This window comes from Dermacentor variabilis, chromosome 4 (assembly GCF_050947875.1).
Source record: "Dermacentor variabilis isolate Ectoservices chromosome 4, ASM5094787v1, whole genome shotgun sequence".
Lineage (NCBI taxonomy): Eukaryota > Metazoa > Arthropoda > Arachnida > Ixodida > Ixodidae > Dermacentor > Dermacentor variabilis.
In genome coordinates, this window is record NC_134571.1 from 54,177,959 (window position 1) to 54,204,900 (window position 26,942).

General features: G+C 46.4%; 1 protein-coding gene across 7 annotated transcripts in view; it reads right to left on the minus strand.

Annotated features, from left to right (window-relative positions):
- LOC142579171 (cholecystokinin receptor type A-like) overlaps window positions 1–26,942 on the minus strand; it is a 182,333-nt gene that overhangs the window by 3,901 nt on the left and 151,490 nt on the right. For 4 of the 7 annotated variants that reach the window (XM_075689124.1, XM_075689123.1, XM_075689120.1 and 1 more), the window contains exons 5-6: window positions 23,350–23,704; window positions 10,227–10,325 (exon numbers count right to left, since the gene is read on the minus strand). In XM_075689124.1, coding sequence (XP_075545239.1) covers window positions 10,227–10,325; window positions 23,350–23,704 — 454 coding nt within the window. Of the gene's footprint in view, window positions 1–10,226; window positions 10,326–14,219; window positions 14,435–23,349; window positions 23,705–26,942 lie in introns of those variants that run through there. The other 3 variants (XM_075689121.1, XM_075689122.1, XM_075689125.1) reach the window with 3 other exon arrangements.

The following is a 26,942-nucleotide window of genomic DNA, read 5'->3' on the forward strand; positions in this document are numbered from 1 at the left end:
CGCGAACGCGAAACGATATGCAACATACATACATACATACATACATACATACATATATACATACATACATACATACATACATACATACATACATACATACATACATACATACATACATACATACATACATACATACATACATACATACATATATATATATATATATATATATATATATATATATATATATATATATATATATATATATATATCTTCATGCAGCCCACAGGTTCCAGCTTTTCCGTGCAAATTGAAATATAATTGTCGCACAGTAGTGTAGCTTCGAATACAACCACTAATTCGGCACAAGATGGCATGACAATTCGCGATAGCACCTGTGTTTAACGAAGAAAAAACGTTCTGATGGAACAAACAGAGTATTCGCACCCAACTTTAAAATCAACTTGTCATAATAAATTTTTCATCAACATAGGAGCAATATTAAGTTAAATGAAGAAAAAGAGAAGCGGTACCATGGTAAATTTTTGCGTGCACAGCGAGCTGATCGTGCGCCATTACCTAACTGCACTTCGCACACATTCGGTATAGTAAGGTTCAAGTTGGATTTAAACTTACCCGCCGTGGTTGCTTAGTGGCTGTGGTGTCGGGCTTCTAAGCACGAGGTGGCGGGATCGTATCCCGGCCACGGCGGCCGCATTTCAATGGCGTCGCAATGCGAAAGCATCCGCGTGCTTAGATTTAGACGCACGTTAAACGACCCCTGGCGGTCAAAATTATTCCGGTGTCCCCCCCTACGGCATGCCTCATACTTCAATCGCGGTTTTGGCACGTAAAACCCCACAATTAGATTTTTTGTTGAATCATATATTAAAGAGCATAGTCCGCTTAAGATAAAGCTGGTAGTATGCAGATATGGAGTAGAAGAAGCCTATAGTGCGGAAAAGCAATGACGTAGGCATAAATATTGCTGGCTCTTCCGTAATCGAGAGTAGATGTAAGCACAGAATTGCAACCGGCAAAGCAGATTGATTAGAGATGATACGCGCCACAACCTCAAAATGGGTACAGTGCATGTTCGCAACGGCGCACCCACCTACACCGCACCGCATCACGCCATACTGTGCACTGTTCCATATGGACGCTGGCCAGCTAAAAGAAGAAAACCGACTGAAGATGGCGCCACGCTTCGTGGCGCCATCTCTTGAGGCTATGCAGAACCCGCGCCGAGAAACTCACGTACCGCTGACGTTCAAAGAGCAAAGGCAACCCTGTCTCAGCGCCAAAAGATGACAACGAAGTGTATGATGCCCTGTATCTGCTTTTTGAAGGTCCCCCCCACTATTGGAAAGTATAAATAAAAATTCAGCGGACTAGATGCTACAGCTTAAGGGGTAGTGTTAACAAGGATTAAGAAGAATTCGGAAGCAATATTTTTGTAACTTGTTTGGGTAGTAACTAGCACATGTAATGCGGTTCTGTACAAAGGAAATCTCGTCTAGATGTTGATACGCTATACCTTTGTCCAGTATAATGGCTACACCGCCAGATGACGCGGTGGCATCATCACGATCTTTACGAAAAATAGCATAATGACGAAGAAAGTTAGTGCGTTTGGACTTAAGATGGGTTTCTTGTACAAACAGCAGTTTTGGAGGGAGTTCGCAGAGAAGTTCTTGAACATCATCAAGGTTTCTAAGAAGCGCTCTAACGTTCCACTGCATAATTTCCGTGTCCATAATGAAGTTAATTTGGTGCTTTGCGTACGAAAAAGAATGTGTCTTAGCCTACAGAGCCGTTTGCGGCCCTCTAATTTTGGTTTTGTCTTTTCTAGAGCGGTCCGAAAAATTCCGCCGCTGCTTAGGTGGTTGCTGCACCACCTTGCTTGGGGCAGTGTCCATAGCCTTTTGCGAAGCGCTGGACACTCGCTCTAACGAGCGATGTGTACGTTGTGTTGCCTTCGCCTTGAGGGACGAAGGCTGTGGCCTCACCAGCCCGGAGGGTGATGGATCCTCCTTAGCCTCTGCGCTGCGATGGCTGCTGCCAACGCTAGAAGAGGTATCTGGTGTGGCCGAGTTCGAGGAGGGCAGGGCGGCCTCAGCTGCTCCCATCGTGGGGGCGGGTGGCGATCGCCTCAGTACGCTGCGCGTGCCTTGGGCGACCACCGGAGTCCATCGTGGTGCTGCCCCCTGTTGCACAACTTCGGCAAACGAAGTTTTCAATGCAAATGAAGGTGAAAGTTGTTGTCGTGCTTCGCGGAAACTGATATTCTCTTTGACTTTGGATAATAATGATCTTTTCTTTCTTCCAGGCTGCGCTAGATCTGGAATATGCAGGGTGGCTGCCATCGCAGTTCGCGCAATGGGCTTCTGCAGTACATTCGTCAGCAGAGTGATCTTTTGTAGCACATTTCGCACAAGTTAGTCGTCCTCGGCAGCTTTGAGAGGCATGACCAAACCTCTGACACTTGTAGCAGCGTCGAGGATTTGGAATGTAAGGTCTTACACGCAGTTTGAGGTAGCCTGTTTCTATTGCATCCGGGAGTGTGCTAGAGCCAAAAGTAAGTATTAGGTGTTTGGTTGGTAGTTGTTGTCGTGCCTTTGTTGTCGTGCCTGATTTTTATACGTTGTACATGTATAACGTTTTCTTCTTTCCATCCATTCAGAAGTTCTTCATCAGTAAGATCCATGAGGTCGTCGTCTGAGACCACACCCTTGGCAGTGTTCATTGTTCGGTGTGGACTAACAGTTATCGTTTTATCGCCAAATGCCACCAGGTTTGTTAGTTTCTCGTAATGCGGTTTGTCTTTCACTTCAATCAGAAGGTCCGCACTTGCCATCTTGGTGGCTTTGCAGCCACTTCTAATGACCTCCGTGAGGCATTTTGACACCTAAAAGGGTGAAATGTTTGTCGCTTTTTTGTCAGTGTTTTCACAGTGAATCACATGATACTTGGGGAATGTGTCTCGTTTCTTCAGAAAGAATTCAAATGTTGCATCGGTGCGCCCCCTTTTCGGAGGGCGATCAGTTAAGAAGGGTTTCGAGGGCCCCATGAAATGTATTGTTTCTTCGGTATCAATGCCAGTCACCCACCACCGAGCTCAACCAGGGGACACGGCAGAGATTGTTGTGAAGCAAGCCCTGTCATGCCAACTGTGCATTGTTACTATAACCACACATATTTTAATCAAGGTAGATCATAGCACATCAGGTTAACCCTTGCCGCCAGGAAATTCGGAAGTAATAAGAAGTGAAAAGAAGACAGGAAAGATGGAGAAGTGGGAGAGAAAGACGAAGATTGGAGAGGAGGACAGGAAAAGTCGATGCCGATTTCCTCCAGGTGGGTCAGTCTGGAGGTGCAGTCTATGTGAAGCCGAGGCCGAAGAGGTGTGTTGCCTCCGCCAAGGGGCCTTAAAGGTCCAGACACCCGGCATCGGCTCAACCCCCAGGATCCCCCTTTCCCCAGACACGACTAAGCCGCGCACGACTACACGCGGGAGGGGCCAACCCTCGTGTGCTGGGGAATGTGGTGTCGTAAGACCCCAAACGCCTGCTGACGCAGACGCCCCTGCGGGGGGTCCATGTTAGTATGTACGACAGTAGTCAACTCTAATAACTGTGTCTCGCACGATAAGCCTTTGCTGAAGCCATGCTGGTTAGCAAAGAAAAAATTATTCGATTCAAGATGTTGATACATATGAGACGCTATAATATGTTCGAGCTTCTGCAGCATATGCACGTTAATGAAATTGGACGGTAGTTTTCAGGGGAATTTTCACTGCCACTTTTGTACACAGGTACCACTTTAGCAATTTTCCAGTCAGAAGGGAGCTGGCCGGACGATAATGATTGGCGAAAGATATGGTACAACATTTTGCGTGATATGGAGGTTGTATTTTCTAAAACTTTACAGTTAATATTATCGACGAATGAAGCGCTTCATATTTTAACGTTATTAATGTGGCATGCGATACTATCTTCAGTGATATCGATGGGACCGATGTACTGTCAGTCGAAATGAGCGACTTCAGGAATGAGTAAAAGGTTTTCATTTGTGAATATCGATGAAAAAAAAACGTGTTAAAGACTGCGGGGCATTTACTATCAGGAAGTAGAACTTCATCTTCACCATATAACGAAATATGGTACGAAACGTGATCAGGTGATATTACCTGCCAAAACTTTTCAGGGTTGGACTTAAGAAGGGATGCCAGATCGTGGGAATAGTATTTATCTGTAGCCTCACTGAAAGCTGAATAGTAAGATTTCAAACATAGGTTATACCTTTCCCAAGCCGTGGGCGAGCCAGTGTGTTTTGCCCATTAGTGTATAACCGTTTCTTCTTACTCCTTAGCCTTTGAAGGTAGTGGGTGAACCATGGGTTAGTTTTATCACCTGATATTTTGATTAGCGGTACATACTTTTCTAGTAATGCGCAGAGCTCTTCCTTGAAAAAAAGTCAGTTTTCGTTAACTAACTGTGCAGAAAACAAAGGTAATAAAGTGTGCAAAAGAAACGTCTCAAGTTCATCGTTTATTTTGTGGTGGTCGCCTTTGTTATAATCACGGATAGTTTACTTAGTGACGCTTGTAGACTGCAAGGGGACATTAAGAGTAAGTTGAAGCAACTTATGGTCACTAAAGCTTTCTAAGTAATTTACATCACCGAATATTTCAGGGGCGCTAGTAAGAACTAAGTCTAAGATGTTATTGTCGCGGGAGGGTTTGGTAATCATTTGGAATAAATTATAATCTAACGCTAAAGAAATGACTTCAGTTGAGGATCAACAGGATGATGATAGCGTATTCCAATCTGTCATTGGGAAATTGAAGTCTCCAAGGAGATAAGTGATATCAGCGTGACATATGTTCATTGTTTTTGTAATGCTACTGCGCAGTTCAACGAGAAAGCACTAATTTGAATCGGGAGGGCGATAGAAGCCTTCAATTAACACTTTGTGGCGACGGGGTAGGCATACTGCCCATATGATCTCAATACACGAGTCAGTATTAATGACATGTGATGTAATAGTTCTTTTGACGCCCAGGACTACGCCACCACCTCTTTTTCTAACGAGGTCACATCTGTATATGTTAAAGGACTTATCGCGAGAGAAGATTTCATTATCAATTATTCCGCGATGTAGCCACGTTTCAGTGAGAACAACAATATCAGAATTGCAGTCGTCAAGAAAAGAGGCAACATGGTCTCGCCTGCGTAGCAGGCTTCTAATATTTGTGAATGATAGTGATAATGATGGCGCGGTTAAAGGTGACTTCGACCGATCGGATTGCGCGGTGTGGTTTGTCGCTATCTGCTACAAAGGACTACGGGTTTACTGGTGCTATCAAAAACATAATCTGCATCCTCAATGCGCAATCGGTCAAGTGAAAGCTAAAAGGCTTGGCTTTTCCCTTTGCAAATATAATCAAGTGCCTTCTTGCTTCTCGAGTAGTTGGTGAGAAATCTTCGCGGATAGGGAAGTTAGAACCTCTAAGTTTTCGTGCAGAAGACAGAATGTTCCCTTTGTCTTTAAAAATGGTCATTTTAGCTATAACAGGCGTTTTCTTGTCTTCCGAATACTTCCATGTACTATGGGCCCTTTCAAACTGAGCAGTCGACATTTCGATGCCCAATTTTTCGGAGCAGAATTTCGCAACCTTTTGTTCTGGAGCAGACCAGTCTTCTTTAACTTCATCTCCTAATCAAAAGAAGAGCAGGCTACACTGCCTCGTTCTGTTTTCTGCATCGTCGCATCTAGAAGTTATTTCATTCAGCCGATTAGATACGTCCCACAATGTTTCAATACACAATTCAGAGCCGGTAGCTGGTTAAAACGGGACAGCTGTTTCCAACGTTGCCACCCTTGTTTTTAGTAATTTAATTCATTTCCCAGCGACTGCGTGCTCTTCTTTCGAGCGTTTCAAATCATCGCGCAAAGCCTTTTCATTAGCTTCATGCTTGCGTGCGGTTTCCAATGCAGCTGCCTGCCACACTTGGGGAATCTTTAATATCGGCCAGCATTGCTTTGACGATGTTCTCCAGCTTATTGGTCCTTTCCAAGGCGGCAGCAAAGGCATCTGCTTCAGCCTTGTACATGGGACCGGGATTTTGTTCAACGTCGCCCGCGAGAACAAGTAAGAGCTCAAACAGGGCAAAACACATTTTTTGATAACAATGCAACCGACCGTCTAAACGCGTCAGTCCAATCTGTGGGACACGTGCGCTATAATACAATAATCACTAGTCTTAGCAGAAGGAACACCCTCAAGGTAACTAACCTGAAATAAAGGCATTTTTGAGAAACGCATACTTGCATTGGTGTCGTGCCTGAAGTGAATGATGGTTGGCTGGCCACGATATGGGGATACACACAGTAGTGGACGATTTTGGATTAACTTCGACCACGTGTGGTCCCTTAAAGCGCACCTACTGCTCGGCACACGGGTATTTTTGCATTTCGCTCCCATCGAAACGCGGCCGCCGTGGCTGGGATCCAATCCCGCGCCCTCGAGCTTAGCGGCACAACAACCGAACAACTACGCCGCCACAACGGGCTACGAAGGAGAGGACGCTGAATGTAACATGGGCGTCACAATGGCCCTTTTTGATCGTGATCGAAACGAGTCGGGATTGAATCTTTTTCATCGCGATTGGCTCCTTTGAGCAAGCTCGCGGAAGGGAGCCGACCGCGGTACAGAAATAAAATGAATTCCGACCTGCCTTGATCGTCATCGGAAGTACCTTTGTGACACCGGCATGAGGGTACCAACTGCATATCTTAGTGCTGCAATAACTCTACCACCTTTACTGTATATACTGAGCGGCATATTCAAGAGTAGTGCGAAGCAAAGAAAGTACAAAAAGAAAGAAAGAAAGAAAGAAAGAAAGAAAGAAAGAAAGAAAGAAAGAAAGAAAGAAAGAAAGAAAGAAAATTCGCCACTATCCCGCCTTGTAAAATTGGATGTACAGCGAGCAAAGCTGTTGCCGACGTTACGCAAGCATCGCCCCCACAAGCGACGTACGTCACGCCCGCATGCACGTGTGCAGAAGCGCAGCCTGCATCCTCATTCTTATATAGGCGGCCCGCCAAGCGCAAGTGCATATTATTGAACTAATTGCATGTTCAATAGTAAATTGCGCCAGAAAATGCGTAAAGTACGACTTACACGCAAGCAGCAGACATGGTTACTTCGGATTGTTATCCGAACAAACGAGATAACATAATTGTGTTACGCGGAAACTCAAAACACAAAGCCTTCCAGCGGCCGTTTGTTTTTGGACCCTCCGCTCGGCGCAAGTGCCTTATTGAACTAATTTCTCAAAGCAGAATGTGTCAGAAAGTTAGTAAAGTACAACTTACAGACAACCGCGGTGTTCTTACACCGTGCACACAACCTATAGACATGCTAGCATCGGGTATACGTGAAAACATAATTCTGTTGCGCGGAAACCCAAACACAAAGCTTTCCAGCTGCAGTTTGAATAAAGTTTCTTCATTTCTTCCCTTGTTTTCGTGCGGGCACGCCACGAAAAATGCCGAACAAGTCGAGGCTAACAGCCTCGCTGTAAAAAATGGAAAAGAAAGAAAGAAACAGAAAAAAAAGAAAATTCGAGGCTCACAGGAGAGCACACAGAACACTATAGAAAAGGATAAGTGATATGTTTGGAAGCCAATTTCGCTTTCTCTCATGTCATTGTTGGACACATCTATCATACGTGTTTTACATGGCCTAATTTGTTGTCACGTGCACCTTATCATGGGGTTTCTACGAGCATTATTGTTACAGGTGGAAATTCCTACGCACCTGTGGAGAATCCGCCTATTCGAGAGCCGCTGGACGGAGCACAAGCAAACTCACTGTCCACTAAGAGAAACGATTCATAAGTGCGGGCAACGGCGTTACGCGGTATATCGATATGCCTGCCAAGGATTTTGCAGGAAATCACGCGGCTTTCTAGCGACTGCTCCAAGCTGCAGCACGGAGTTTTTTAATTGAATGTTTCTACAAACCGCTTATTGCAAGGTTACTCTGCTTATGTGAAGTTTTGTAACACGCCCTTTGCGCGCTTTGCTTGTGCTTCTCGTAGCCCTGATATTGCCACCTAAATCCTCCTATATTGTGCTCTACGACTGTTGACCGAGAATCGAAACGTGGGTTGAACATCGCGAAACGTTGAGCCAGTCACCTTCTTGACCTTCGTTCGCGGACCTTCTTCACGGCCTGCCATGAATATTGAAAATAAAAAAAAATTAAGAAAAAGGACAACCAGTAATATGGCTTGTTTTCTCATCGCTGAGAAGCCTGGTAGCTCTTGAGAAGCGTATTTTTCCGTGGAAGTGTTATATAAAAGATGTTTTTAGAGTTTAGAGCTCCCACATGTGACTTCTTCAAGCGATCTCTGTCTCTGCTACGGTCAACAACCTTGTGTTAAAGAATCTTTTCGTCGGGCCAAGCAATTTACACTACCATTGCGCTGTCAGCTTTAGCGCTTTGTGAAAAACGTACCTCGAAGACCTGGCTGCTACTGTAACAGATCTGACTGTTACTAACGCCGAAGAACAAGCGAGACTGCTACACCGTATTCACAAAGCTTCTCTTACGCATACTGTCCTCTATACGCCATCACTGTGGTGATATTCTCAATGCCAGGGCGTTTGCGCAACCTGAGGCAGAAACGATAAGCGGTTCGTAAAGGTTCCTTTGAAGTGGGTATCAGGTGATGATGGGACAAGGGGTAACGAACAAACTCGAGCCCTAGGGGGTGTGCACGTAACACTGAGGAGCCCCGTGAAATGGCTGGACGTGAAATATCCCAGCCGAACACCCCGCACTCAGCTGAAAGGATCCAAGAACCACAGAACACTATTACGAAACAAATCCCAAGCTATAGGAGATGCAGCACTAACACGTTAGGCGCAGACACATCCACGAACCAACGACGATATTCAACACTACGCCGAGAACAGACAGTTCAATACTGCATGTCCATACGTATGCAGGAAATACCCCAGTCCACTGCATACTTACTGCAAATGACCAGGGATACTGTCACCTCTACACATTTTAAATTGTTCAAACGTCGCACACTCCCTGCCCCAACACAGCCGGCAGAGTTAGACTGCTGTACCGCAAGAGCTACATACGGAAGTCACTGTGGCTTTCATAAAGGACGTTATCGGTTGTGGTTAACTGGACTCAGAAAAACGGAGAGGGACCCAGTTCGTCTCTGACACCGTCATCAGGCCGATCGCCCTCGTGAGTGGCTGGCGGCCGAACGCCGGCCAATGTGGAAACGCTGTTACACACGGGAGTTTTCGTGAATACGTATTCATCATTAATCAGTCATTCAAGTGTCGACATCTTCTGCTTCAATACTACGCGGAAGGTTACGAATAAGAAGTTGCTTCAAGGTGAGCCTGCAGGGCGGGTTGATAGAAAATATTTTTGCCAATTGCACGAAAAAAGTCACAAGAGGGTGTTATGCACAGAGTATACGCTGGCTAACAAGTGATAAGTGCTTATCTTTTTTTTAAGAGGTTGAAGACACTGAATTTACCGATGCTGCTCAACTTCCGCTCCACTTAACACGGTGGTGACGACTGAGGACACACACATTTGTTGCGTAGTAGTTGCTTTCCAACATTTTTGCGCTTCTTTCTTGCGAGCAATATAAATACTGCTAGCACCATTTCATAAAATTCGTTCACAGGCTTCTTTTGTAAACTTGTGGCGCCTCTAGAATTCACTCGCAAGTGAAGCAGTTCGAAGATGCTAGTGCGCAGGATTTACAGCCGACTACAATATGCACGGCTTCAACGGCTAGTAAGCGTTAAGTTGAACTCTGCAGGGGAACAGAGCGAGAAGACGAAGAACAAGAAAGGGAACATACACCAGCGCTCATGTGTGTTTCCCTTCTTTTCCTTCGTCTTTTCGCGCTGTTCCCCTGTGGAATATGTGGCGACGAGCCCAAAGTGTCACGGTGTTGTGTTAAGCTGAAACTGCACTGAAAGCTTCTCGTACACAAAAGAAAAAAAAAAAAAACAACTTGAACAACCTCTTTCTGTTCATCTCTGTGTTCTTATTTTGTTTTTTGTTTGTACTTTTCATACAGAATCTAACAGTAGCACTCCGCTCATTTTTGGAGTTCGAGGAGTTCGAGGTTATAGCATTGAGGGTTAATATTTAACTACAAAATACTTTGTATTAAAAAGTGGTTAGTTCGATGTTGCTAGCGCCATGGTTTCTTAAGCGCACTTCTTTTTACCGTGCTTTTGGTCAGCGGCTTCATTGAAATCGTTGGTTGCTCTCTCTTCCTTGAGACTGGACAGCCGGCTTGTGAACGTGCTTCGTAAAGATCCCTTTCCTATGGACGTGTAAAAAAAGAAAAGGAAGCATTTTGATTTCCCGGAATGCGGGTAATAAAATATAAAAATAAAAGCTGCCAGAATAGGGATCACAGAAAAACCAGAGCGCACCGCCACGCTTGCTTTATTCCACCGTTGTGGGCCTATAATGACAAGGCGTGGGGCGCACAGTTGGAAGGCTTTCCTTGGTCTTCAGTTATGGCTGTCATCGCAATGGTGTCTCTCAATACGTTAGCAGTCTTGAAAGCGGCAGCAGCTTCTCGCAACTACATGAACATGTCAAATGTACTGCCACAAATAGAGCTACAAAATAAAAAGTAGCAATATATCCTTTGACAGGTCGCTGAACTGCTTCATTTCTTCAGGGAAGTTCTCTTCAAATAATCAGTCGCTAACTGACTCCGTTACACTTGTGATATATTGATTCATATGTATTCTTTGATCCGTACGCACTAAGAATTAAGCCATTTTAAGCAATGAACACCGCGCGTTGAATATACGACATTGAACATTTCGACTTAATCCCTTTTTCACATTCCTGTAAAGTCCCCTACCGCTCAAGAACCTCCAACGTGCATCGTTGTAGTTAAAATATGTCGACAAATGCCTGAATCGCCGTTTTAAGCCTATGTAATAAATCAATTACAGCATTTTGTAGCCGATGATGAACAGACCGCGCATTATTTTACTTAATAACAGTATCAAACTACGGTTTCACAGTGAATTGTCCTAACAGCACTTCTGTCCGTCATCTGTCATTTGCCGTAAAAACAAACAAACAAACAAACAAACAAACAATTAAACAAACATAACAAATGAGCAAACAAAAAAAAACGAACAAGCAGATAGTGAAAATCTTTTCACATAAATATGGACTCTCGAGAAGTGCGCCGTACCAACGTAAGGTTTAATAGTTGATGTCAAGAAGTGAAATAGACCTTTATATTAACAAAGAAGAAATTCTACACTGGGTTACAACAGCGATGCAACTGCGCCATTTTCTGCGATTCTCTTTTGTTGCGCCATAGCAGCAGCAGTAGTTGGGTTAGTGCATCTTTCGTGGCAGTGGTTAATGCGATAAAGAGGCAAGAAGCATGATGAAAGTGCGCTAGATGGACGCTGATGTGTCTTGGGTAGTTAAGTGACAGCACTGGCCGCAGTTAAACGACATTGGTGCGACCTCTTGTGAAATAGAGAACGATAAGATGGTGGGGCTCTCGCTTAAACTTGCTCTTGGTGCCCGTCGCAGCTTTTCCAGAGAATACTGCAATTGGATATATGGCGTCCGTTATTAAAGCCGCGCCAGACAATTCTCTTTTCGCAAATTTGCGTCGCCTGCTGTCGGCACTATTCTGCATTTCTGCTCGAAATTTATGCTCCAGCCACTCCAGACTGGTCCCGCCAAATTGAAATCAGTTTCATGCGCTAGTGTTCAGAATGCCGCTCTTCGTTATTTCATTCCGACAGCTCAGTGCGAAGCACGGAGCATATCAGTCAGTTATATTCTTGCTCAAACCACTCGCCTTTCTTATTATTACTGCATTTATTCTGCATAACGTGTTTGCATCTTCGTGGGAATCAAAATTTTGAAATCCGCATTCTTGGACTCCCTTACGTTGACGTCATCTAATATGAATGCGGGTAATTTGGCGAGTGAATCGTTGCTGGCACTTTTCTGCTAAGTTTTGTGAAAGGCAGCTACTCCGCGATAGAAACCCGTCGTGCGTGGCGCATGTCTGTTATGCTTTTCACGTTAGGGCATATAGCGTTTTTTTTTGTGTGTGTTTTATAGTGTTCGCATTGAGAGTTGTTTCGCTCGCCCTAAACGCCTTCGTCGCCAGTCTATTGCCATAGTTTTCAAGTTGTCTTTCATCGATTTTCTGGTGCCACCTCACTTTTTAATGTTACTCGCTTCATGAGACACTGCATGGCCAATCACACCGCTTCAACTGCTTTATAGCGTTTCTTGCCTCCTTCTGTTTCAACCAATGCCACCGAAGAAAAGAAATTGAATTTTTTTTTTCGATGGTGAGGGCTCGCACCTTGAGAAAAAGAAAGGAAACAGAAAACGCAGAGCAACAGAAATTAATCAAGTAAAAAGATGTGACTACATCCGCTTGCGTGAGCCTGAAATGCGTGCACAAATGGTAAGACCGTGACTTCGAACGTGACTTGATACGTCAGTGCCGGGCTTTTCAACCTATACGAGCAAAATTACATTTCAGCGTTCCCATAACTGCAAGAGTGCGTACCAAAATTTTCCTTACTCTCCATCGCGTTCTCTTCACAAGTTACATGCGCGTCTCGTGACTATCGGCAAACAATTTTTGACGACCCCCCCCCCCCCTCCACACCCAACAAATAATGAAGATTCCAAGCAAGATCGTTCGGTTAATGTTTCCTGCCGTATTGTTGCACGGGCACGGTATTGCACTGTCATTCTTGATTGGCGTGCCAAATCAAGTGCGGAAGTCATGCAGGTTTCCAACACTGGTAATGAAAAGATAATAACAGAGGAGCTGCCCTCGTCCGAAAAGTTATTGACAATATATGGCAAGCGAGGAGGCCCGGGAAATACCAAAGGGTGTAAATACTGCCTTTCCCGTCCAGATGCATCGATACAATAATTATTGCGCTCTAGCAACCACACAAGATATTTACATCTACACCTTTGTTATGGAAGAGTACTTCTCGTCTTCCCTCTTCGCTGCTTGTGATGTGAGTGATTTATTTTATTTACAGCGCGTATCCGGCAGGATATATGCAATATATAGGCATTCTACCAATTAGGAGTCTGCGATTAGGAGTTATCATCGAAAACAACGGCGAAAAAAAAACTGCGCCAATAGGCATGGAGAGAGAATCTAGGTCAAAGGGTGAGCAGGTGAATGGTGCAATAGAGTGGCCGGAAGCAAGCAATTACGTCAGTGTCACTTGACGCTGCTCCCATGGTCGGAAAGGAGGAGGCGTGCTAATTCGGTTACGGCATGGTGGCGCAGCTTTAAGCCGGGCGCGCTCCGATTGCACCATAATCTTCGTTCGTCGAGGTTTCAGCAAGCCGCGGCGCGGATTTCGCCATTCTGCGCGGTCGGTGGGTTGCAACAGTCACATTGTCAAATGCATCAGCCTCTTGTCTCGCTATAGGGCGTCCACAAGTAAGTAAGTGGTCATTTCTAAAGATAGAGCAGTCGCTGCTGCGGCGGACAGAGGGCGTCGCCAGGGCGAAGCACTATTTTTTTTTTTTCGTTTTCTACCCCCGTCTTTTGCTCACGCTGTTGGTTTGCTGTCAGCGCGAAAACGCCAGGGTGCTACGTAACACCTGAGCTTCTTGTTCGGCACAGCTTCGAAGCTTCATATATAACTCTAAAGCAAGCAAAACAAGAAGCTGTCCTTGTCTTAGCTTTAACGATAGACCGTGCCGTTGAAGTTTGGTTATCCTGCCGGTATTCCTGTCAAAAGAAGAAAAAGCAAAGAGAAGGGAACGATACTAAGAACCTAAAAAATGTTCCTAAAAAAGTTCCCAAGAAAAAAGCTCAGTAGACTAAGGACGTGCTCGAGACAGGAGTCGATACATCATGTCCGTACTTTCTCAGTGTGTGTCTTCTCAGTGTCAACCACTCATCACAGCAACAGCGTGGGTTGGGAAGTTCAGAAGCAAGAGGAGATTGATTAGATGCGTGAAAGCGCGAAGAACAGCCGCGTCTTGAAAACAGTGGCAAGGGTGCGAGAAGCAAGGCGGCGAGCGCTTGTTTTCAACTCGCAAAAGTGACGTGCAGCCGAAAGCAGGGTTATAGTCCGAGCGGAACTGACGTGCGAAGCGCGGAGGCAGTGAGGCTGAAGCTGTGGCTTGCGAGCTGCTTTGTTGTCCGACTTGTTTTACTTATAGTTTTTACCTCACGGTCCATTTTGTGGCCCTGTTGTCTGGGATTAAGGGATGAGATACCGCTTCGTCACACCTCCTGCTTCCACGCTGGGAAGTCGGGAGAGGTGGGCGAGCCGTCTTCGGCGGAGTCCATCCGCCCAGACGGCGCAGCCAGGGTCGCGGGTCTTCTGTGCGGACCGGCACGGCCACTGCCATCGTAGCGGTTGCGATGGAAAGAGGGCCTCCCTGCGTGTGCGCAGCGTCGGCCGCGCAGCCACGTGCCTGTCACTTCAATGGCGTTCTCGGGGCTGCCTGTCACTTATCGGCAAGCGTGAAAACCTTACACGGGGGAGAAGTGGCGTATGCGTAATGTCCTCTTTTTTTCCTTTTTAGACAAACAAGCGTAGACCATGTTTTAACCGAATGGGTACTGCGGAAGCCTGCAGTGCGGAGGATATGTCACCGAAGGGATAGCTGGGATTAAGCCGAACGTACAGCGACGCTCAAAGGGAAACCAAAACTACGTTCACGAGAAAGTTTCATAGCTAAAAGAATGTTTACTCTGATCGGCAGATCGAAAACGCTGCCTTCCTGGCGCAGCTGGACCACCAAGTACGGCTGACCAGGAAACTAGCCCGTTGCAGGGTGAAGCCGAATCATTTGGGAAGTGCAAACGCTGAAGCCTTGAATAAGGGAATACGGAATGAGGTCTTCGCCATTCCATCTGCTAGCCTTCTCCACAGGTCTGTTAGCATAGTTAAAGTGTCTCGCGAAGACATTGGCGCTGCAGGCTCGACCCCCTCCCTGCTCCAACTTAATGAAGATGATGTTTATCTCTTAAACTGGTAAAGTTGCATTCTCACAAAAGGGTACGGAGTGTTATTTTGTAGCTTCGTGTTTTTTTTTATTTCGTCATCGTATTTTACATGGACGATGATTTGTCACAACACAATCATTTAGTCTCCGATGCAAAGGACAAGGTAGGCACGGTCATTTCCTTTGAAGCCTTCTCACTCGCTATTATAGCACGCATTGGTGAAATATAATTCTATAAAAGTTTAATATGGATATCTGGATCGCTAGACCAGCGCTCTGAGAAAAATGAAAAAAAGGAGTGAAAATATTATTGACTCATTGGACGCGAAAATGTGGATTTTGCAAGATATGCACAGTGAAGAAAGAATCTGTGCCCTGATAGAATAACTGAACGAATACCAAGAACCTTTTTTCGAAGGCTGCTGAAAACTACTATCAGTATAGTCAAATCGGAAAATGTGTGCGTACGTGAAGGGGGAAGATGAAAAAAAGAAAGGAAAGACAGGGAGGTCAACCAGACGTACGTCCGGTTTTCTAACCTGCTTGGGGGAAGGGGCTTAAGGGATGAAAGGAAAGAAAGGACTGGGAGGGAAGAAAGTACTCTCACTGTGAACACGGGCGGTTGTCTATTACATCATGCTTATAATCGGTAACTGAGGCCAGCAGATTTCATGAATCGTAGTAATGCCAGCGTTGCTTTGTTAGCCTGCGACGCGTGGGGCTATGGTCCGAGAATCTTAGTTCCTGAATATGGTCTGTTGTATGATCGGTTTAACACACTCCGAAGAGCATCATGCTCGACATCTTAGAGATTACAAAAACTCAACACGTGCTCGATTGTCTCTTCACAGTTGCACGAGTCACTGATCGGTGTGTCGGATATTCCAATAAGGAATGAGTAGGCTTTCGTAAAAGCCGCCCCTAACCGGAGGTGGCACAGTAAAATTGCATCACGGCTGGAGAAGGACGATGGAATCTGCAGCTGCAATATAGGATCCAGCCGGTGGCGACAGCAGTTGGAGAAAATCGGGGTGCGCCAGGAATTTTCAGTCTTAGTTTTAGCAAGTAAACAAAGATGCCTCGCAGCGTCTGTCCTTGATAAGGGTATAGGAGCTGCCAGGGTTTCTTTGTGGGCTGACCGGGCGTCATGATCAGCACGGTCATTTCCGACCATACCACAGTGCCCCGGAATCCATTGGAAGACGATGTCATGTCCGCTTATGAGGGCTTGATGGAGAACCTCTCTGGTCTGAGATACCAGTTTTTCATGTGTCTAGCGTCGTAAGGCTGACTGCAGACTCTGAAGTGCTGCCTTGTAGTCGCTAAAAATGATCCACTTTCGAGGTTTTGCTTTTACGATGTAATTAACAGCAGCACGTAGGGCGGCAAGTTGTGTTGCAGTAGAAGTCGTTATGTGGGACACTCAGAACTTAAGTGTGACTTGTAAGCCACGGATAACAGCGCCTGTGGAGCTGGTGCTGAGACGGATCCATCGGTGTAAATGTGCGTTCGTCCTTCATATGCCTTCTTCAGTAACGACAGTGTCAACTTACGTAGAGCCACTGTTAAATGACTGGTCTTCTTCGTATTTCCCGGAATCGTGACGCGTGCTTGTGGCTGTCGTACGCACCACAGGGGTAACAGTGGTCTTGGTGCTGGTGTAAAGCCCGATGGAAGGTAGCCTTGATGTGTCGCAAGAAGTTTGGGAAATGTGATTTGAGGTCTTTGTGCGGGCAGAGTAGCAATATAGTGACTGGGTACGCGACACAGATGTCGAATGTGTGCTCTAAGGTTGTCAATCGTTATATATGTTGCAAGCAAGTAGTCTCTAACAATCGTGGTTGTTGCATGAGTCGATGCACGTCGTGGTAGTCGTGGAACTTTCGGGGGTACGGATATTTGATTTAGATGTGTTCGCCAAAACCGGCGAGCTGTACCGTAAAAAGCCCAGAAACTCTGTACAGCGGCAGCATGGCCTGTACCGAAGTGCCCCAGGTTTTCCCGCACAGGAACTTCCTTATGTAGACAATCGAAATTAGTCTCCGCTTCGGGTAGATATAGCGGGGGCTCCATGAAAGACCCCTGTCAATAATTACACCTAAGAAGCGTTGAGACTTCTGGTACATGATAGCCTGGTCAGTGAGAGAAATAGGGTATGGTGTCACGGGCTTGCGCGTAAACGTGATTAACGCGCATTTTTGATGGACACATTAAGGCCTTGTTTGCGCAGATGAGAGCAAGTTACGGTGGCTGCCCACTCAATTCTTGCGCGCACTTGAAGACGAGTCATCGCAGAAGGCTAAAGAGAAATATCATCAGCGTACATTGATGCGTGAATTGTCTTGGGTAATATTTCAACAAGGCCAACCATAGTTAAGTTAAACAGAATAGGGCTCAATATCCCGCCCTGAGGGACGCCACTGTACGTATAATAGATGGTCGTCAGGCCATCTTCGGTCTTCACAAAGAAGGACCTTCTGGTCAAATAGTCGCGGATCCACTGAAACATTCGGTCACTGATTCCAACAGCCTCCAATGACTCGAGGATCGCTTCATGTGTCACGTTATCGCACACCCTTTACACATCAAGAAAGAGAGCCACTGATATCCGCTTGAGACATATTTGTTGTTATGAAAGTTGTGAGGTCAGTAACATCGTCTTTCGATGAAGAAACGCAGAGGTACGCGCGGGAAGGCCTTAACAGCAGCAGCAGAACCCGGAAAGTCGGCAAAAGAAGCAAAGAAAGCTTTAAAAATAGCGCCAAAGTAGATCTCCAATGAGCGACCCGATCCAATTAAATGCTGGGCGCCTTCGCCTTGACATGGCCTCTAATTAATCGAAAAATAGGCTTATTTAAGAAAACGCGGTAATTAAGCGTGATACAGCCTAGCATTTAGTGTGGCGGCACTGGTATAAGCAGGCTGTGAGAAAGGTGTAGCGTAGTGTGACGTAAAATAAAACCATATCTGTAAAAGGATCTGTAGCGCAGTCAGCTCTACCATCTACGAGGGCGAATCAGAGAGTATACGCCCCTACTTCTTTAAAGCCGAATTACGGCTGTAAATGCGAAGTCAGCATATCCATTCCCAAGCGGTGGATCTTACTTGGACCAGCCCGAAAACTTCGCTGCACGGCGCTGCCGTCAGCTCTTCAAGATGGCGGTTGTGCTTCACGCGTCCACGACGTACGAGCAACGAAGCGTGATTCGTCTTCTGTTGAGCAAAGGAAGGATGCCCATCGAAATCCACAGGGAAGTGTAGTCCACGTATGGGGAAAATTATCTCGCTTTGAGAAGTGTGAGGTGGTGGTGATGTGATTTCGCAGAAGGCCGTGAAGACTTCCACGACAATGCGAGGCAACCATGTGGCAATTAGATCTGCCGATAAACTCCTGTCACAGCAGTCCTGCGTGCCGCCAGTCACAGCGAGTCCGGACCTCGCCCCTAGTGATTTCCAAGTTTTCGGTCCCCTGAAGAAGTTCCTGGCAGGACAGCGATTCACGTGCAACGATGAAGCCAAGACAGCAGTCTGACGGTGGTTCCACAGTCAGTGAGACCTATTCTACCACTGGGGCATGTCAAATTTAGTGCTGCTATGGGACAGTTGGTCTGAACCGGTGTGGGAACTAGGTGGAAAAATAGAGTAAGGTACGTGGAATAGTACGTTATATTTGTAATTACCTCTATGTACCTTATTTTGGCTAATAAAATATGGGGGCAAATACTTTCATACTTTCTGTAAATAACTTCTGTAATTACTTTCTGTAAATACTTTCTGTAAATACTTTCTGTAAATACTTTCTGATTTGCCCTCGTTATTGTAATGGGGGATTCAATCCGAGTGCGCTTAATGAGCCCGGCCCGCAAAGCAATATTATAGCTACGCCTTCTTTTACTATCGCCCTCACTATGCAAAGCGTTCTATAAGATGCATTACGAAGAATTAAGAGTGACAGAAAGCTGAGTAACTTAGTAGTGATACACAGCACGAAAAAAAAAATTATGGAGTTTAACGTGTCAAAGCCAATTTCTGATTATGAGGCACGCCGTGCCTCATACCACCGGGGTATCTTTAACGTGCACCTAAATCTAAGTACACGGGTGTTTTCGCATTATGGCCCCATCGAAATGCGGCCGCCGTGGCCGGGATTCGATCCCGTGACCTCGTGCTCAGCAGCCCAACACAATAGCCACTGAGCAGCCACGGCGGGTACAGTACGGAAAGGCGGGCGTGCAAAACCACGGACATCAGAAGAACGCGGAGGAGAACGCAGACGGCCGCATCCCGTTGCCTTAGCCTGAGAGATCGCACCGCTGCCGTTGCAACCTCGGATATCATGCTGTTAATCGTTCGTCTCGTTTTTTCTTCCGCAAGAGGTCACACATAGGTGAAGAGACTGCTGCGTTGAACAGCTTTTGCGCCTCTATTTTACGGCACGACGTCCAGCGTGAACCTCTCAGCGTGTTAAACCGGCTGGACTCGAAGCCGTTTTCGGAAACGAAGATTCTTTGGACGTGGCACCGTGCTGGTCGCTGGCGTAGGAATGAATGAGAAGGTATGCTACAGTATACTTTGAATCGATGCATCTCTGCGACCGTTTATAGACTTGGCGCACGTGTCGCGCGTGCACGACACTAGCGCCCTTTCTCTCGCCTTCGTGTTTGTCAACGCCTGCCGCTCCGTACCGTGAATAATATGGCAGACCAGACATAGCAAAAGCTTAACCGCGGAAAGTAAAGCAAAGAGATAAAAAGAGGGAAACCCGTACATTGCATCGATGCGTTGCAACAACTGTGACGGTTCATTAACGTAGATTATGGACCACGGTATGGGTGCCTTATTGTTTGGATCAATTATCGAGATAAGCGCACACCGAAGCCAGTCAAAGGCGAGGGTTGCCCCTTTGCTATCACAGGGGATAACTAAACAAGGAAACAAGCACCAGACGAAGGTTAAAGCAAAGCTGGCGTGCAGATAACTACCGAAGAAACGTGCTAAACAGGTAGTGCTCGCCGTGGTAATCTTGCGCGTAGGAGGATCTCGTGTTACAGACATGCGGAAAATTACTGAGCCGCATCTAATTAGACGATTCGAACCGAAGCACGTGCAATCAAGGAAGTTTGCTATTCTAAATTTCTCTGAAGAAACAAACATCTCATGCATAAGATTTCGTGACTAAGCCTGCCGCTAGAGGACTGAGGTAACAGCAACAGAGACAGAACAATGGCGACTGGTAGAAAAAAGTACAAAAATAAAACATACGGTTTCTCACGCAACGTTGAAGAATTTTTTTACTCGATTAACTAAGGTATAAGTACCTCGCTGAATCACGTGATGCACTCAAGAGCGCGGTTTTTCCTGACGAATCCCTCAGAATGGTGGAACAACTAAGCAGTCGTACGTGTTGTATGTACGTGTTCTGGTAGCAAGCTTTTTATTTTATTTAATTCAGGTCCGTGCTTGGGTTTCTCCGGCTATTTGTTGGGCCAAAGATTTGTCATTCTGCAATGACACACCCCTCTTCTTTATAACGCCAATAATAATCTCCAATGCGCAAAGTGGAATGTAATGACGAAAAAGAAGAAAAGCAGGCAACGCTGCTAATTACATTGCTTGAAATGCACGGGAACTGATAAAACAAGGCGCTAAGGGCATTTGGCAAGGTAAATGTGTTAATGTTATTCGTAGCGCTAGAGATATGAGTCACTCTAACGCTAATCGTGTTTAGGGAAGCAGGAAAACGCCTTTGGCAGTGAGGTAGTAAAGGACTGGTGGCACGCAGGCATTGCTTCAGGCGGCTCAGGTTCTGAAGACGAAGGAGCGATAACGCAGCTAGGGTACAAGTGCAATCTTTTTGGTCTAATGACGATGGAATAACGAGAAGCGAAGAGAGGCCAGGCAGATGACGCTCATTCCTCTTGGTATACCGAAGTAGTTGAAAGCTGACTTTACTATGATTCCACCACGTCGCTCCAGCAAATGAAGGGCGCAAAAACTACGAGATAGCTGCCCAAACTTCGGTTCCTTAACCCTACTTCTGTATTGCATATATCTCCCAAGGCACTGCTGTCAGAGTCTGTTTGCTGAATTGAAAGTTTCCAACAAAGCACTGCTTAGGGGAAGGTAAGTTTATGTGCGCTATGAAGAACTCCTCGCATATTATCAAGAGCACTGTACCTTTGTTCGTGACAGTGTTTACTCTCTTAAGTAACTACACCGCGTCGCGATATCGAGAGTGCCGCGACAGAAAAGTACTTTTCCCACACGGCCTTCCATTCATCAGACTTGTGTAACACTGTTGTGCTTTCAAGGGGACGCGAAATGACATCAGCGGCGACGCTAACTTAGCACATGGCTCTGATGCGCTTTTATCGCGCTGCGCGCCAGCACCGGTTGCCCAAAGCGTCGAGGCATTTTGGTTCAATATAGGCACTGTGATACGGAAACCAATATAGCGGGTCAATAAACGAACAGCATCGACAGTGCCGGAGGGAAAAGTATTCCGAGCAGGAAAAAGAGCTAGAGGACAGCCGCAAGAAAACAAAAACATGGAGAAGGAAATGGCAGCGGAGTGACGAAAGGAATAGCGCTCGGTGTAGCGAACGCGGCAAACGAATATAAGGGGGAACACAAAGCACGTTGCAAGAGCCGTCCACTAAAAGAAAAAGGGAAGGATGTATATACAGCCTAGGAAGGGCGGAGGGGTGTAATCAAAAAGCCATTGTAGTGCCACGAAGAGGCACCAGGTATAAGAAGCTGGTAGAATCAAGATTCGGAAAGGAACAGACGTAATGCGGAGACGTTGTATGAAAAGGCACAATAGTCAAGAAAAAAGAAATCACATGCAGTATACTTCACGATTACGACCAGCCGGGGGACTGCTCTTCCTTTTTTGTTCTTTGCATCGTTGATTGACTGATGTCACGTTCTTACTGGATAGACACCATTAAGTACGACATGGTCAGTAGTTGAGAAGCGTATTTTCCATCGGGGAAAATTGCTGCTTCTTGCTGAGGAAAAGAAAAAGATCCGGAACAGAACTTAAAGGAGAGCACGTGACACACGCACACAGGGGTTTAGCATAACAGATAATGGCAAGGTGCTTCGGGTGGGAGAAATTGCAGAGAATATGAACGGTCGTCGTATAGCCAGAAAGAAGGTCCCCTTGGACATACACAAAGAAGCCAGGAAAGCTTACAGCAAGCCCAGCAAACCACAATTGCACCTGGGCACTCGCGAATGGCTTCTCAAAGCTGAACAGCCTGCACTATGTACAGGGTGTTTCATGTAGCTTGAACCAAGGATTTAAAAAAGAAAGTGGTTAGCCGCAGCTGAATGAAACCAACGGCATATGGTTGCCATCATGTGGCGCTCCTCAAAATATTTTTTTTATATTCCGCCTAATTCGTTAAGTAATTGAGCTCAATCACCCACGGCGATAATGGAAGAGAAAATAGTCTAGAGGAATTCGAAATCCCACAGGTAACGCCGGAAGAAGTAAAGAAAGCCTTGGGAGATATGCAAAGGGGGAAGGCAGCTGGGGAGGATCAGGTAGCAGCAGATTTGTTGAAGAATGGCGGGCAGATTGTTCTAGAGAAACTGGCCACCCTGTATACGCAATGCCTCATGACCTCGAGCGTACCGGAATCTTGGAAGAACGCTAACATAATCCGCACTGTGACGCCGATGCCTAGAGCCGCGGCTGCTCACTTGGCCACGGTCCGGGCGCACGGTTCTTTCCCTCGAAGCACGGTTGAGAGCGCTGCAACACAGTAGCGCATGAGCGCCGTCACGTGTTTTTATTTCATATTTCGCGGGCTTTCTTTAACGCCGAAAAAAATCACCACGCACGTTGCCACAAGAAAATTTGATCGGTTGTTTCTAAATCCCCTTTACAACGTTACGAAATGCATTTGGCCTAAAGTGATCATTAAAAATGTTGCATAGTCGATCTTACTTCATTAACTAATTAGGCGGAATAGAAATAAGAAGATACTCTAAGGAGCGCCACATGACGGCAAACCATATGTCAATGGTTTCACTCAGCCGCGGTTAACCCCTATTTTTTTTTAATCTTTGGTTCAAGTTACCCGAAGCCCCCTGTATATGGCCATTGACTGCCGGCAACTTTTTCATGAGAAGCCACTTGTTCTCTGTTCTCCACAAGAGCATGCGACAACGTTCGAACATTGAGCTTAAATACGGGAGCACTTAGGAACTCATGCAAAAAGGAGTTGCCAGTATTCCCACTGTTCTCCGCGTGCGTGAAAAAAGAAAAGAAAACGCCGTCAAAGCAAGAAAGGAGACGAAGAAGAAGGGGAAAAAAAAAGCCGCCAAGCACGTACCGCTGGCATTCTTGCCGTTGCTGCAGATGCTGTTGAGCGACACGAAGCGGTCGTGGCTCTTGGTCGACGACCAGCGCCGGCGTCGGCGGCTCGCGGCGCTCGAGCAGGCGAGGACGTTGCGGAACGCCTGCCGGTACTTGTCGTGCATGAAGCAGTACGTGATGGGGTTGCAGCAGGACGACACGTAGGCCAGCAGGTGGACGGCGGCGAAGGCGCCGGCCGGCACGCGGCTGTAGGCGGCGTGCGCGTCGAACACGGTCCACGTGTGCAGCACGTACAGCGGCGTCCAGCACACGAAGAACTCCAGCACCAGCACCGACAGCATCCGGATCACGCGCCGCTTCGAGGCCCGGCTCTGCGCGAACGCGCGTCGACGGCGGCGGCAGCCACGTTAAGCGTGAACCCTACGCGTAGGCGATGCACGTAGCCGACATGTGTATACACACATCCTGGTGTTACCAGAGCAAAACGTAGACGGGGCACGAGACGAGAAGACGACACCACAAGCGCTGCGCTCGTGGTGCGCTTGTGGTGTCGTCTTATCGTCTCGTGTCCTGTCTACCTTTTGCGCTGTTAACACCAGGATGGAAAACCAGCAAGCCCAAGCTGCTGATCTATACACATGGCGTCGGTGGACGTGACCAACGACTCCCCGGGCGTTTCTGGAACATCATTGCCTTCCTTGATTTGCCAATACAAACGGAACGATTCGCATTCGCTCTCGTCCCGCCAAACTAATATACTCAAACATTTTACGCGGAACGTTCGCGCCCGCTTTCGGAACGGATTTCTGCTGGTGAGAAAAACATACAGCTTCTTAAGCGGCGAGCGGTGAATCGAAGACGTTTCGACAGAGCAAACGTTTCGACAGAGGAACTTGTTTTCGCCTAGCCCCCTGTTTCCATATTCCTCTCTCTACTTCCACCTGGAGCTATCACGAGAACATCAAGCCACAGCCCTCGAGCACTCATATCGATTCATTTGCCATTGTTCCCATTTTACGTAAAATGGGTGCTGGTTACTTGAGGAAACCGGGAGCCGCTGTAGTGCGGATGTTACGCCGGCAACATGTTCCGCCTCGAGCATCACGCACTGTCGGCACCATCTATGCACGCTCTAAGAACAAATGGAGCAGTGGCAATTTCCTTTCCCGCTCTAAGTTTTTGTTCCTTGTTTTTCTCTATGGTCGAAGGTTTTCATGCACAGGGACAGAGTGTGTTCTGTTAGGAACGTACTCCATGCGGTGGGATACAATGGCACAGACGGGAGCACAAGCGAACAAACCGCACTTCACTTTCGCCACCCCAATGACTCAAGTAAATAGAGTTACATAGCTCAGGCCTATAAATTCCCAAGCCGCTTCCTAACGGCTTATCCACAAACTTAAATCCATTTCATGAATTTGATCATTTATTCACTCTTGCCTTATAGAGTCCACGCTAGATCAGTCAATATAGTAAAGCGACAGTTATCACTGTCGAGAGGAGGTTGGCCTTACGGTCTAAAACGAAATTTTTTTTTTATTTTCGACCAAACGTCTTCCGAAAAATTTAAAATCTTCTGACAGATCGTTTCAGTTTTGATCTGAAATATTTTAGTTTTGATAACGTCAATTTATATTACTCTCGTTAAGTTCTTTTTTGTTTCGTTTGAGTTACAGTTTTGGCACGGGGGGCCACTTCAGTACCCAAATGTCCCATACTGTAGCAATTAAAAAAAACGCGCCTGTCGCAGCGATGGTGTCTCCTGTATCAATCATGTGTCTCAAGAGCCAGTGCCGCGAACACATCACATTAGATTGGCTCCTGCTACTGCGTAAGGCATAGAACATCAAACCTGCTCAGAATAATACTCGAACTGCAGGAGCTATACGAAAGCAAACACTGTCACAGGAACAATGCGCAGAAACTATTCGGCAATGTCTCTATCATATAGCCGCCCGGCCGACATCTGCATTCTACCTCGGAAGAATGCACTTCCTTTCCCCAGCGAACGCATTAGCCTGATGGAATCGCGAATGCGATCCTGCTGAAAAAGCGCGTCTCCGCGAGCACAACAAAAATGGCCTGTGTAGGTGAATACAATAAGCTTGATACTGCGCAAATCGTAATATTTATAGCAGGTTTTACTACTTTGATTTCGCAGCACGTGCCGAATTCCGTAAAGAAAGCAGAAATGAAACACCAGTTTGCCTTCGGCACACGACTTAAAGAGTATAAGTTTTGCACTGGAAATATGAGTGTCCCTTGTGCGCATTTCAAGAAAAAAGAAAATTGAAATCCGCAGCACAGTAGACACTTCGACCGTGTTACTTCCATCTTGAAGTCATACATATGCTACTGCCTCGTCAAAGGTTAGGTCAAGGCTTATCAGCAATTTTTCCATTAAACCTTGTTTACAACCATGAAACTTACTTCAATGTGGACATAAAGCCGATCGTAACAAAAGTGATGGGTATAATACAGTGTACTCAATGCAAGCAGCGCAATAGCAGCTCTCTGTACTTGGTTGTGTTGCTCGTCAAAAAATTATATGCTTGTTTCGATATGGCTGAGACACGATTGACTAGTGGTGTTACACAAATTCTGGGACCATAGCGCATACTGGAAGAATTCTAAACGTCCATCTCCACAAACTGTGATCTGGGTTCTATTTCGACGTAGAAAGCACGCGTACCATAGCATGCCAGATGTATTTTGGATCTTACGTATTCAAAAACGTTCTTGGTTTATCGAAACTAATAGGCCTTGGCCGACATATTGGGGCGATTCCTCTCGTTCAAAACCGGCCGATCCGTGTGGCAACGTAGGCAGAGCCTTTCAAGGACCAACGATGAAGCTCGAAGAGCAAGAGCATTGTCAAAGTTGCTTGCACTATTCCGTCCCATAAGTCAAATCAGTAGACATTTCGATCGAAGTTTTGATTCGAGCATGTGGATTACAACATTTTCTTTTGCTCAGTGGCTATGGTGTTGGGCTGCTGAGCACGAGGTCGCGGGATCGAATCCCGGCCACGGCGGCCGCATTTCGATGGGGGCGAAATGCGAAAACACCCGTGTGCTTAGATTTAGGTGCACGTTAAAGAACCCCAGGTGGTCAAAATTTCCGGACTCCTCCACTACGGCGTGCCTCATAATCAGAAAGTGGTTTTGGCACGTAAAACCCCAAATAAAAATAAAAAAAACATTTTCTTTTTTCCGCCGTAACTTGGCTTAACAGATTTGCCGCACAGCGGGCCGTACGATACTGTTAGCGCTATGGCGCGAATTTAGATTATTTTTTTTACAACGTGTGGTTCTGCAGCGCGCATTTAAATCTAAGCACACGCGCGCTTATGCATTTCGCCTCCGTCGAAATGCGGCTGCTGCGGCCGGGATGAAACCCGAGACCGCGAGCTCCGCAGTGCAACGCCATTGCCACTGGGCTACGCCACGAAGGGTGCCTCTAATCCCCGAGTAGAGTCACCGCAAGTGCCTCCGCGTTAAACTGCGCGCTGAGCACTGCGTGTTGCGCATCTGAACATTTAGGGACAGTGGGAAAGCTCTCGCAGGAAGATAGACGCCAAGTGATGAGCAGTGGGCCAAAAAAACGAAA